The sequence below is a fragment of the Lithobates pipiens genome, unplaced genomic scaffold, assembly GCF_037356315.1.
Source record: "Lithobates pipiens isolate NorthernLeopardFrog02 unplaced genomic scaffold, aLitPip1_a1.2 Scaffold_18, whole genome shotgun sequence".
Lineage (NCBI taxonomy): Eukaryota > Metazoa > Chordata > Amphibia > Anura > Ranidae > Lithobates > Lithobates pipiens.
The window spans coordinates 45,626,332-45,640,617 of NW_027507758.1; the positions used below are offsets into that span (position 1 = coordinate 45,626,332).

Consider the following 14,286-nt stretch of genomic DNA (forward strand, 5'->3'; position numbering starts at 1 on the left):
GTGCATGATTGGTTGATGGATGTCAGCAGAGCTTCAACTCAAGTTCTGGGGCAAATTCCCTTGCAAAGTGAACAGTCTATTTGGTTTTTATTAAATCAAATAATACTAAATGGTGGTGGTTATGTTTTCTTAAAGGAACACTTATTTTTTTACAATATAGCATATTTTTTTCTTGCAAATCCGGTATTACCCATGCACCCACATGCACATTTGGCACGCACACACCTGACATCTGCACAGCTGCTGTTGAACTCATATCAAAGACTCACAAGTCGTAATGAAAGATCAGTATACTTTAATAATGTATCAGTGTCAAAATACATCTGTTTATGGATCATTTTCCATACAGTGATAATATCAAATTCAGCCACATAGTGTTTAAGAAATCATTTTCCTATACTGATAGGCTTGGTTAATATCAGTACTTGGATTGTCTAAAATAGCTTAGTAAATCTATTAGGATATCAAGGCGCTTTATGCTCAAACTACACAGACCATAAAACAACATTGTTCAAGTGTGATAAACCCTTCAAGTGCTTAAAGTCAGTATAACCCCATAGACCTGCCAAGGACACTACATGCTCGTTAGTATACCACAGAAAATAATTCATTTGGTTTATCATTAAGTCATTCCTTTAGCTGGAAGAAAAAAAAAAAAGGAAAAAAGATATTAACAGGTTTTAAAGGGCAACTCCACATTTTCGGCAAATCGAACATTGTAAGGTAGGATGAGCACATGACATTAATGTGTATAGTTTTTCTGAACCATCTTGTTCCATTTTGTCTGGACAAATAAAAAAAAAAAAAAAACTTTCAGTTGTATAGTGGAGCAAGATGGATGATGAATACTATATACAAAGCTGATTTTATTGGCCTCCTTTACAATATGGAATCTACCATAGTGGTGGAGATCCACTTTAAATCACATGTTTACCTACATGTGAGAAGCTTTTACATTAAAATACACATAAATAATGGAGGTTAATATTACATTACTGAGGGCAGCCATTGTGTGGGTTAATTCTGACTTGATTTTTCTAGGTCCTAGTGAATAGAGAAGTACTCATGAATATTAGTTTAGCCCTCAAATTAGCTGCCACCAGTAGAAGTAGACAAGAAGTCAATTGGAAGAAGAGCAGTTCATGATATCACCGACTGTTCCTCTTGGTTCCAGTTAAAGCTGGCCATACACTGAGTAGATTTTAGCCAGTTTCCGATGAACTTGCCGAAATTTGCTTTGTGTGAAGCCCCGTTAGCACCTTTTCAGCTGGCCTACTTCAATTTAAAAATCAAAGGCTCCTGGTGGAAAACAATTGGCCAAACAGTGCTGTCATCCAATCAGCCACTGCTTGGATATATTGAAAGCAAGCTCAATAGCCGACACTGAAGATTCCTTCATCTATATGGTATAGTATGGATAGAGGAATCTGTAGGCTGCTCAAAAAAAAAAAAAAAAAAAATCAGTGCATGGTCAGCCTTACTTGTTTCCGAACTCAGGTGCAAGTTGTCTCTTCACTATTGTTTGTATGGTGTAGGGAACTTCTCTGTTCCTTGTAAGTTTATGATTGATTTTTTTGCGCTGATGGACAGTCTAAACCAGGGGTCTCCAAACTACAGCCTGTGGGCCACACATCCGACCCGCTAGATTTTTATCGGCCCACAGCTATGGTCAGGGACTTGTTCTTAATGCATACAGACTGAGTATTAAAGTCAAAAGAAGCTGCCTATGGTCTCCGCTTCACCCCCCCCCCGCCCCCTATGCAACAGTGAAGTTTAATGTAAGGGGGAACTCTGATGGGGACGCTAATGTAAGGGGGGGGGGCATTAATGGGGACCCCGATGTCGGGGGGTGTCTGATTGAAAAACCCCAATGTAAGGTGGGAATCTGATGGGGACCCTGATCTAAGGGGGAATCTGACGGAGACCCTGATATCAGGTGGGAATCTGATGGGGACCCAGATCTAAGGGGGAATCTGACGGAGAGCCTGACTTAAGGGAGGAATCTTATGGGGACCCTGATGTAAAGCGGATTCTGATGGGGAATTTGATGTAAGGGAAGACTGTTAATTATATAGAGGACTCTGATGGTGACCCAGATATTAGGGATAAAGGATTTTTTGTTGGCCCCAAATATTTGTAAAATATACGGCCCTTGTATTGAAAAGTATGGAACCCCCTGGTCTAAACAACAAATCAGAAATACTGAGCAGTTCTGTCAGTGGTTGTTAAGGGACAATTTGCAATTGATTTCTGTGACAACTTTGGAAATGCAAAAACTTGGTAGAAAACAGCTTAATATCTGACCTGAAATTTGGAGCCTGGATTGAGGATAATTAAAGACAATTCCTCAGTGGCCAGGTAGTGCATAAAAAATATTGCTAGAATCTCCACCTCACCTTTTCTTTATTCTTATGCAAAAGGAGAAAAAAAATAAACACAAAGATAAAAAAAAAAAGGTTTCTTAGTATAACATGGTAAATATATTTAATAATTTTTATCTAGGTAGGTTCAATAAAAGAAGCATTAATCTCTTCAGATAAGACCAGTGTTGAAAGATATTATATAGTATAGGAGCAAAGTCAAATATGTGAATAGGAGTTATCAAGGTGAATGCCTTATGACCCTTCTGTCTACATGAATTGATACAAACACCAAGGATTGGCAAAGATTTAAGAAGACGACCTCTAAGCACCATTTTTGTACAAACTGGCAGCTGCAAGACTTAACCATAGTGTAATCTTAAAGGATTTTTTTTTTCCTATGATAAAGAATTCAGAACAGTCAGATACATGTGAAAACATTAAATATAAGGACCTGTGTGTGATCACCACTCCTCAGCATGTCATAACCAAGCTATTCTTATACCAAGACTTTGGTTTTCATGATGGACTAGGAATTTCCCCTGTTCTACGTTCAATCAGCATGATATAGCAGGGGCTGGGCACAGAATTTTTTTTATTTTTTTTTAGGTCCTACTTGTTGGGTCAAATACATTTTTATTTAACCACTTCGCACCCAGGCCAATTCTGACATTTCTCTCCTACATGTAAAATTCCTAATTTTTTTGCTAGAAAATTACATAGAACCCCCAAACATTATATATGTTTTTTTAGCAAAGACCCTAAAGAATACAATGGCACTCGTTTCAACTTTTTATCTCGCACGGTATTTGCACAGAAATTTTTTGAACACATTTTTTTCAGAAAAAAAACTGTTTCATGCTTAAAAAAAAACAGTAAAGTTAGCCCAATTTTTTTGCATAATGTGAAAGAGGAGGATACACCGAGTAAATAGATACCCAACATGTCACGCTTCAAAATGGCACGCGCTCGTGGAATGGCGCCAAATTTTGGTATTTAAAAATCCCCATAGGCGACGCTTTAATTTTTTTTACTGGTTACATATTTTAGGTTACAGAGGAGGTCTAGGGCTAGAATTATTGCTCTCGCTCTAATGTTTGTGGCGATACCTCACATGTGTGGTTTGAACACCGTTTTCATAAGTGGGCGGGACTTACGTATGCGTTCGCTTCTGTGTGCGAGCTCACGGGGACAGGGGCGCTTTAAATTTTTTTATTTTTTTTATTGTTAATTTTATTTAAATTTTTTTAGTTTTACACTTAAAAAAAAATACATCAAAAATTGATGACTTTTATTCCTATTACAAGGAATGTAAACATCCCTTGCAATAGGAATATGGCACGATCGGACCTATTTACAGTGAAATATGGGGTCAATAAGACCCCACATCTCACCTCTAGGCTGGGAAGAATAAAAAAAAAAAAAACAAAAAAAATAAACGATCCTGGCTTCCTAGCCAGATCGGCGCCGTTAATTTGAATACCGAGGCCAGGCGTGACGTCATAACATCGCACCCGGCCTCTGAACGATCATAGAGACTCCGGGGACAATCTAGTCCACCGGAAATCTCTATGATTACTTGCTGGGGCCGGCGGATCCTGTGACCGACTCACCGATGGAAACGGTGAGTTGGTAGAAGCACCGGAGGGCGGCGGGAGGGGGGGCGTCCCCTCCCGCCGCCCGTAAGAACGATCAAGCGGCGGAACAGCCGCTATGATCATTCTTATGGTGCAGGGAATCGCCGGCTGAAAACGGCAATATCTGAATGATGTCTGTGGCCTCAGGCATCATTTAGATATAACCACTGAAAGCCCATGATGTCAATAGACGTAGTGTGGGAACCAAGTGGTTAAATCCTATGGATTTGATAGCGTCCTTCCAAATCAAAAGGTTACACTTGATACACTCATGGATTTTTTGAATAGTACAAAGTGACATATGTAACCTTGGTACTTATAGTGGACCTGTCACTTATATATGGAGAATGAACAATTTTGGTATTTGAACCAATGGGGTTGATTTACTAAAATGGAGAGTGCAAAATCTGGTGCAGCGCTGCATAGAAAACAAATCAGCTTCCTGATGGCATAGAGGGAGCCCCGTTTTGTAAATTTTCAGGCAACAGCCCTCATGCCATTCTACATTCGAAAACACAGGGAATATTATTTTTAGAACGTACTTGGTGCTCAAGAAATGTATCTGCTTTAGGTATGGCTTGGTAGATCTTGTACTCGCTAAAAAAAAAAAAAAAAAAAAAAAAAGTGTCCTTCTATTGCCTATGTCTACATAATTCATGACCCTGGCACACTTGGATTTTCTGTTTCACAAGAACTGGAGAGCCACACATTACAAAAAGCTGGTATAAAACCAAGGGCTCAATATATAAATCGACCTATGTACTAAAGTCAAGTAGATAAAAACCCATGTTTTTTTTAATGTTACGAACATCAGCTTTAGCACACAATAAGGCAACGGCTAAGACCCCTGAGGAGTAACATGGATAAACCTGATTTAGATGGTAGAAGGTAAGAGCTGGGATCGATACTGATTCATAAATCGGCACATTAGGAGCGCTTCCTGAGTGTGATAAAGGCCAAAGTTTTATATGTGGCAATTCACCACTGAAGTGGTTTTGTAACTTATATCTATACGTATACATATTCATATATATGTAAAAGCTGAATACAATGCCCTTAATAAAATATTGCAGTACAACCCAAATATTTGCACTTGAAGAGCTATCAACTGACACAAGTTAGGTTATAAAACAGTTCTGAGACCCTGAATCACGTGTGTATATAGGTATATGCATAATAAAAAAAAAAAAAGATTGATAAAATAATGCAGTTGAAAAATATATTCTGTATATTGCAATATAAAGAGCCAGTAAACCTGAAGCACAATAACAACTACAGATATACATGTAAGAGTTCATATAGAGTAAGTAATACCAATTACAGATACACATGTAAAAGTTTCTGAAGCTTATTAGTACTGAAAATAACAGATAAATTCAGGTCCTGAGGACAGTTGTAGCCATTTAGCTTACAATTGATTATAGTATTATCTCAAGTATCTGCATTCCTTACAGATATGGGGACAGTTATATGTATTTTTCTAGCTCTTTATATCACAGGTTCATTGTATTTTAGGTTTACTGGACCTTATAAGTGTACCTGTTGCCTAAATGGTGGATGCAGCCATTTTGAGGGCTAAACGGTTATTCAGTAGCAAGCAGCCGATTAGCATTCTAATGCTAGCCATATAGGCATAGATTTCCTGCATGATGGAGGAATTGCCCCTGCCGGCTATTGTGTTCATACAGCCGCAGTGGCTGCATCTCATGGCCACTGTTCCACTGACAATTTTCCACCCAGCTCCTTCAATTCTTCAATCAAACTTTATTGAGCTGGGTGGTGCCGACAGTTCTAGCTACAGCTCGAGTTTTGGACAATAAAGCTAGCATTGGCCCAAACTAGAGTCATATATGGCCAGCTTAAGAGTCACTTTTCTGTGGCAGGTAGGTACTATATCAGTAAACTGAATAAATGCCCCTTCCAACAAAATGGCCTCCTTCCATTGTGTACAGGAAACAAGAACAATAAAGTTGCAGTAAAATTTAAGTTTGCATGATTAATAATATTCTTAACCTCCTTTGGATAGATCATATAATGCCTGTAGTATCACCCCAACAATGACCACCGTTGCTACACTGAAGAGAATAAAAACAAAAACATTGGAGCAAAAGTCAAAAAATGTACAAAAAAAAAAAAAAAAAAAAAGAAGTACTGTACCAATAAAAGAAGCATTTACCTTTAAGCATTAATGGTTGAAAGAGAGCGCAAAGTGTTAACTGTCTATACAGAGTTCCTATAAGGTTTGTTACGGTAAACTGTGCAAATTTAAGGGGACAACCCCCTTGTATGTATGATTATACCCTTGTAGATTAGTAACAAAAAGTAAAAAGGTAACATAATAGCATCTGTATGTTATAAAACAAAAATAAAAACAGGAAATGCTTAGCTAATACATTAAAGTAATTGGTTATGTGATTTCTCAACTTCTCCTGATCTTAGAATAGAACAGTTAGGCTTTTATTTGGACTTGCTTACAACAAGAATAGTGCATAGGATGATGATATAATGCTTAGCAGTGCGCCCTCCCAACATTCGACATTTAAGAGTGGGTCAGTTCTAAGCAATTCTGCCGATTCCTACTAATTTTGCCCAGTTCAGTCATATTTGAGCAAAACAGCCACCTTTGCCAGGTCCATCCCGTTTAAATATCTGGGCTCTCCTGGTAAAAAGGGATATTAGGGGAACTGCACTGAAAACATTATGCCACCTAACATTTGCTGCATCACTGAGTTCCAGAATTCTGTATCTTGTACCACCATATCGTTCTACTGATGCACCAACATTCCCATATATTGCATCCGACCAGCTCTAGACTGTGTAGCATATAAAAGGTAACCTAATTATTTCCTAAGCCTACATCGGTCAGCCTTCACATGAAGTGGTATTTCCCATCTAAAATATTTTGTAGCATTTTACTGAAATGCTTGCAGAAAATCTTGCATTAGTGTTATGAATTTAAAGAATGTAGAGGCTGCAAAGAGAAGGAGGAGTCAGTAGACCAGTTGCAGCCATTCATTCCTAAGTTTGGACCCCAACAGGCTTATTCATTAAATCGGTGCTGATGATGCCACCAGACTATTGTATGAAGCCTAGAACATATAAGATGGAAGTTGGGTTGGATGACATGCATTACTGTTTACTTGCCTATGTTCGGTTCAGATTCTAAATGGAAAATGTATTAATGGGGCAATCTGGAACTCTAAAACAAAATGTTTTAAGCTAGTAGGGTAGATATTTAAATAGCACTATTCTTCACACATCAAAGCAAACCCGCTCGTGGTGCTGTACGGCAACCTCAGCCTGGGCTCCCGCCAGGCCCATGCCCCTATGTGTTTTGCTCATGGGGATTAAGCTCCGAAGGGGATTAGTGAAGCATGTTGGGTGTGTGGCCTAGAGGAAGCCCAGGCTGAGAGTGACATTCATTCCAATTCAAGCAGGTGTGCATTGATGTGTGGCTTCCTGGGATCCATCCATTGCTCAACAGTTGTTTGGAGCCAAGATGTGCTCCTTCCCATCTTTGTGATTAAAGGAGTAGTAAAGGCAGAAGGTTTTTTATTTTAATGCATTCTATGCATTAAGATAAAAAACCTTTTGTGCGTAGCAGCCTCCCCAGCACCCCCTAATTACTTACTAGAGTCCCATCTCTCTCCAGCGATGTCAACGAATGTCTAGGCCATCCGGGACACCACTCCTGATTGACTGAGACATAGTAGCGCCATCATTGGCTCCCATGGCAGTCAATTGGCCAATCAGGCATGAGAGGGGGCGAGGGCTGGGTCGGGACTCCGTGTCTAAATGGACACATGGAGCTGCGACTCGGCTCCAGTGCCCCCATAAGAGACTGCTGACTGTGGGGGCACTCTATAGGAGGGAGGGGTCGGGAGCAGCAAAGGGATCCGAGAAGAGGAGGATCAGGCCTGCTCTGTGCAAAACCAACTGTGCAGAGGAGGTAAGTATAACATGTTTGTTATTTAAAAAAAAAAAAAACGAGGCTTTAAGCTCTGATGGGCGGAGCAAAATGTGTTGGGGTGTGGCCTGGTGGGAGACCAGGCTGAGGTTGCCTTACACTCCCCAACAGCGGGTTTGCTTCGATGTGCGGCTATTAGGGATATCTACGTTTCTACACATTGACGTTTGGTGTCGGGAAGAGCTCTCTCCCCAGCCTGCACTCACAGCAGCGGACCAGGACTAGCACCCCTTTCCAAGCCTGAGAAGCTTCAACGTGAGGTTTTTTTTGGTTCACAGTAACCTAGTAGCGTCCAACAATTTGATTGGACAAATCTCTAGTAAAAACTCCATTCCTAACCATCACAGATGTGCAGATCAAGAAAGAAAAAAACAAACAAAAAAAAAACTGAACTTTGGAAAAGTGAGGTATTGGATGCCTTGTTGTTTAGACGTTCTTAGGCTGTTGTCCAGAATCCAGTCCATCTATCGAAATAGTATTTTAAATAGTGCTGTCCTGTTGATGAATCTTGGCATGAACTGGAAAATGGACAATACAATGCCAGTGATTCTAATGTCTAATAGGATCTAAATATACCACATCATCACAAACTCACTGATCAATCAGACCAATCAGATTTCAGCTTCCCGAAGTTTAATACACTGAAAGATGACTGCCGATTGGTTGCTTTAGGTTATTACTCCACTGATGTTCCTCTTTGAGCATTTGATAAGTACTAAAGTGTTTCATGAGCTCAGAAAATTTCCTGGTCTAAAGGAATGCAATATCTTTGGTCTTATTCAATATGGGAATGCCATTTTTTGAAATCCATCCAAGACATTTACAACCTGAAAAACAATGAAATACAAGGCACCGCCATAGAATTACAGTATACAGAATTCCAGTGATCTGCATCAGTAACATCCTCCATGATAAGTAGATATATTCACCAACTATGGCCATTAAAAAATATATATATAAATTACTTTTACAGGGCTATAAGGGCATGTAAAACATTTTCTATACTATACACTTATTTTTTTTTATTAAAATAAAGAAAAATACAGCAGGTAAAAACATATATGTATATCTCTCTCTCTCTCTGTTTTAATCTGACATCATATCAGTAAGGCCACTATTTGGTACTGTGCACAAAGTTCCACGTGTGAATGATTCTTGTAAGATTGTTATCAGTGATAGAAACTGTCTACTGGAAAAATATATTTAGAAACTGAAGCAGTTTTGTTTATTTAAATGAAGAGTTGAAAGTCGATGAGAGGGTCACCGCTCCTCTCAGGTGGTCTGGTCCAGCGCTTGGAGAAGGTCGCAGCCTTGCAAGAGGTTGGAGTTACCCAGTACTGGCACGTTGACCTCACAGTCGTATCTTGTGAGTTCCGGCAAGAGATAGGATTCATATGTTGGGCTGATGAGCCGGTTGGTCATGGCTATAAAGAAAAAAGTAAAAGACAATTAAAAACAAGAGTCAGCAGTGGTTGGTAAGCTTGCTAGTCGGCATATAGGTTGTGAAAGAACGCTCCTTCCTCAAATTACTGCCACCAATAACCACAACCATGGTTTCTATTACATTAATTTTTTTATTAGAACTAAGGAAGCCACCTGGATGAGTGGTGAAACATCTTCAGAACAAGACAAGGTGAATGTTAATAATTACTACTAACTACATGTAGCACCCTCTACCTAGGTAGGTGCTGGAGGTGAGATTTTTGGATAGTGCCGGTAAATTTAGGCAGGCCTAGCTGTGGAAGCTAGGGCTGTGTGTTTTGATCTGTGTGGACTGGGAGTGGCTCAGTGTAGGCTGGTGACTCACAGATAGCATCACTTCTCGGATACCTCCCTCTGGCTCCTAGAAGAAGAGGGGGAGAAGAGAGGTGGAGCAGTCTGAGGTGTCTCAGGGAGCTCTGACCAATACCCAACTAGGACTGGCAGGGGACAAGCCTCCTTGATATATACAGGGTCGGCCCAGCTGGGGGAGGAGTTATCGGGTGGAAGAACTAAGGGTGGAGTACTAGGCTATTGGGCCTTTGAGGGTGCCCCCAGGAAGGTTGACCTTGGTCCTGGGACTCGGGTGAAGGAAGGATCCCTTCAAGAACACATGAAGGATCTGGACAGGAGGCACAGAGAGGACAGAGGCAGCCCACATATATACACACACACACAGCAAGAGATAGCCAACATGTATACATCCAGCAAGAGACAGCCCACATGTATATATCCTGGCAGCAGCATTAATAGACACATTTCTAAAAAAGCAAGACAACAATGACAATTACCAAATTACCGTTAAACAATTACCGAAAGCAGTCTTGGTCTGGCAGACAGGAGTCTCAGGACAGGAGAGAGGAGAGGACAGAGGAGAGGAGAGGACAGAGGAGAGGAGAGGACAGAGGAGAGGAGAGGACAGAGGAGAGGGGAGGACAGAGGAGAGGGGAGGACAGAGGAGAGGGGAGAAGAGGACAGACGAGAGGAGAGAAGAGGACAGACGAGAGGAGAGAAGAGGACAGACGAGAGGAGAGAAGAGGACAGACGAGAGGAGAGAAGAGGACAGAGGAGAGGAGAGAAGAGGACAGAGGAGAGGAGAGAAGAGGACAGAGGAGAGGAGAGAAGAGGACAGAGGAGAGGAGAGAAGAGGACAGAGGAGAGGAGAGAAGAGGACAGAGGAGAGGAGAGAAGAGGACAGAGGAGAGGAGAGAAGAGGACAGACGAGAGGAGAGAAGAGGACAGACGAGAGGAGAGAAGAGGACAGACGAGAGGAGAGAAGAGGACAGACGAGAGGAGAGGACAGGACAGGGCAGACGACAGAGGACAGGGCAGACGACAGAGGACAGGGCAGACGACAGAGGACAGGGCAGACGACAGAGGACAGGGCAGACGACAGAGGACAGGGCAGACGACAGAGGACAGGGCAGACGACAGAGGACAGGGCAGACGACAGAGGACAGGGCAGACGACAGAGGACAGGGCAGACGACAGAGGACAGGGAAGACGACAGAGGACAGGGAAGACGACAGAGGACAGGGAAGACGACAGAGGACAGGGAAGACGACAGAGGACAGGGAAGATGACAAAGGACAAGGCAGACGACAGGGCAGACGACAGGGCAGACGACAGGGCAGACGACAGGGCAGACGACAGGGCAGACGACAGGGCAGACGACAGGGCAGAGGACAGAGGACAGGGCAGAGGACAGATGACAGGGCAGAGGACAGATGACAGGGCAGAGGACAGGGCAGAGGACAGGGCAGAGGGCAGAGGACAGGGCAGAGGACAGGGCAGAGGGCAGAGGACAGGGCAGAGGACAGGGCAGAGGACAGGGCAGAGGACAGGGCAGAGGACAGGGCAGAGGACAGAGGATAGAGGACAGGGCAGAGGACAGAGGATAGAGGACAGGGCAGAGGACAGAGGATAGAGGACAGGGCAGAGGACAGAGGATAGAGGACAGGGCAGAGGACAGAGGATAGAGGACAGGGCAGAGGACAGAGGATAGAGGACAGGGCAGAGGACAGGGCAGAGGACAGGGCAGAGGACAGGGCAGAGGACAGGGCAGAGGACAGGGCAGAGGACAGGGCAGAGGACAGGGCAGAGGACAGGGCAGAGGACAGAGGACAGGGCAGAGGACAGAGGACAGGGCAGAGGACAGGGCAGAGGACAGAGGACAGGGCAGAGGACAGAGGACAGGGCAGAGGACAGGGCAGAGGACAGGGCAGAGGACAGGGCAGAGGTCAGAAGACAGGGCAGAGGACAGGGCAGAGGTCAGAGGACAGGGCAGAGGACAGGGCAGAGGACAGGGCAGAGGACAGGGCAGAGGACAGAGGACAGGGGACAGGGCAGAGGACAGAGGACAGGGCAGAGGACAGGGCAGAGGACAGGGAAGAGGACAGAGGAAGAGGACAGAGGACAGGGACAGAGCAGAGGACAGAGGACAGGGCAGAGGACAGGGCAGAGGACAGGGCAGAGGACAGGGCAGAGGACAGGGCAGAGGGCAGGGGACAGGGCAGAGGACAGGGCAGAGGACAGGGCAGAGGACAGGGCAGAGGACAGGGCAGAGGACAGGGCAGAGGACAGGGCAGAGGACAGGGCACCACATGGCAACTCTACCTCACAAAAGGAACATCCGCTCTGCTACAGGGAGAGGTGGAGTGGAGCTGATATCACCCTGCCCTCACCTTTCTTAAGGCTGCAGCCGGAACTATAGAAACTGTTTCGGCTTATGCAGCTGTCAGCAGCGTAAACCAACTGTTAAAAAAAACAAAAACGTCCTGCTCCCTGGCAGAGGTGCCAGAACGCAGTTCCGCCAAGTTCCGGAAGAAAAAAAGCCCTGTCTTTATTTATATGGATGGGTGTTCACCCCTTTATTTATGGAGTTGAATTTCAACGGGACTGTGCTTTAGTTTTCTCATCACTTGATTAATTGATCATTAATTTCACTAGCGCTGCATTTATGTTGTATATTCATCTGTTTGAAGTTTTTGTATAAGACTTTAAAGCGGAGGTCCACCCTAAAGTGGACCTTCCGCTCATTGGAATCCTCCCCCCCTCCGGCGCCACAATTGGCACCTTTCAGGGGGGAGGGGGGTGCAGGTACCTGTACAGTACAGGTATCTGCACCCACTTCCGGCGTAGAATCTGCAGAAGGTACGCCCCTTTCCGCAGAATCTACGCCCCTTTCCGAAGGTCCCCCGCTGCCTGCTGGGAAACACACGGATCCCAGAGACGGATTCCCATACCCAAGATGGCGGCGGCAGCACCCAAGAGACGATCGAGAGATCGGCTTCGGGTGCTGACATCGCGGGCGCGCTGGGCGGGTAAGTGTCATTATTTTAAAAGTCAGCAGCTGCAGTATTTGTAGCTGCTGGCTTTAAAAAAAAAAAAAAAAAAAAACGGCGGACTCCCGCTTTAAGGTGCTGGCAGCTGTGTATTTTCTATTCACATATCATTTCTTAGTCACACACATTCATTTTTTTCATCATTTTTCAATGCAATACAAATGCACACCACGTTTCAGATATTGTAAAAAATGTTGAAAACTATTTATAATTTTCCTCTTACATCACAAATGATGTGCCAATTTGTGTTGGTCTATCACATAAAATCCAGATAAAATACATTTACGTTTTTTGGTTATAAAATGACAAAATGTGGAAAATTTCAAAGGGTATGAATACTTTTTCAAGGCACTGTATATACCACGGGAGCTTTTTCCTGCCTTTCAATAACTGTGATATCAATGCAGATCTATTACCTTGACCATTTGGCTCCCATTAGGCACGACAGGCTCTGCGAGAAATTATTAACCAAGACATGAAAAAACTGTGATAAATGAATCCCGTTTCTACTAACCTTTTATTTTCTGTGATTGTGGCAGATTGTAATCATGGTAATTACAACTGAAAAACGTGGTCTGATAAGGAGTTTTCCTGCCGTCTCTGGAACTTTGTGCACAATGTGGATGTGACTGCGACTGTTGGGTCATCTGCTGGTTTAATCCTCGGTGCCTGTTACAGATGAATTCATCTAGGAAGAAGATACAAATCTCCAGGTCACTAACTGCAGATCAAGTTGTTCTTCTGTACAGGCTGCAAGCGGTTGGACATTTTGTTTAGCCAGTGTCACCATAATGGCGAGTGAAAATAAAATGCATATTCTACAGGAGGCCACCATAGGGTCAGATCACGATGATGGAGGTCGAATGTGATGATATTTTAAGCAATAATTACATGTGTGATAATCAACTTGTTACAAGAAACACGTGGCCACAAATATTTGCTGGTGATGAGGTAAAGCGGAGTTCCACCCAAAAATGGATCTTCCGCGTCTGGATTCCTCCCCCCTCCAGTGTCACATTTAGTACATTTCAGGGGGGAGCAGATAACTGTCTAATCTAGGTATTTGCTCCCACTCCCGACAAAAGATCACTGAAGTATCCGCGGCAATCCACGGCATCTCCGGCCCCTCCTCCGCCGCCCTCCCTTCACTGTCTTCTGGGAGACACACAGGTCCCAGAAGACAGCAGGAACCATTCAGAACGAGCAGCCCGACTCGCGCATGCGCAGTAGGGAACCAGGCTGTGAAACCGCAAGGCTTCATCTCCTGATTCCCTTACTGAAGATGCCGGCGCTTCCATCTATGAGCGGAGGGACAGGTCGGCTTTGGATGAGGACATTGAACGCCCCCCTGGACAGGTAAATGTCCTTATTTTATTTGTTATTATTTATTTGTTTTATTAGTGTTTGTAGCTGCTGACTTTTAACTGATTGCCGACCACCTCACACCGATATACGTCGGCAGAAGGGCTCATACGGGCAAACTAACATACCTGTACGTT

The 14,286-nt window shown here is 43.5% G+C and overlaps 1 protein-coding gene across 1 annotated transcript in view; it reads right to left on the reverse strand.

The window, feature by feature from the left end:
- Positions 1 to 278: 278 nt before the first annotated feature.
- The window catches only part of EPAS1 (endothelial PAS domain protein 1), a 179,767-nt gene continuing 165,759 nt past the window's right edge, over positions 279 to 14,286 (reverse strand). Inside the window, exons 15-16 of the mRNA XM_077485078.1 lie at positions 13,302 to 13,475; positions 279 to 9,388 (exon numbers count right to left, since the gene is read on the reverse strand). Coding sequence (XP_077341204.1) covers positions 9,237 to 9,388; positions 13,302 to 13,475 — 326 coding nt within the window. The 3' untranslated portion in view covers positions 279 to 9,236. The remainder of the gene's footprint in view (positions 9,389 to 13,301; positions 13,476 to 14,286) is intronic.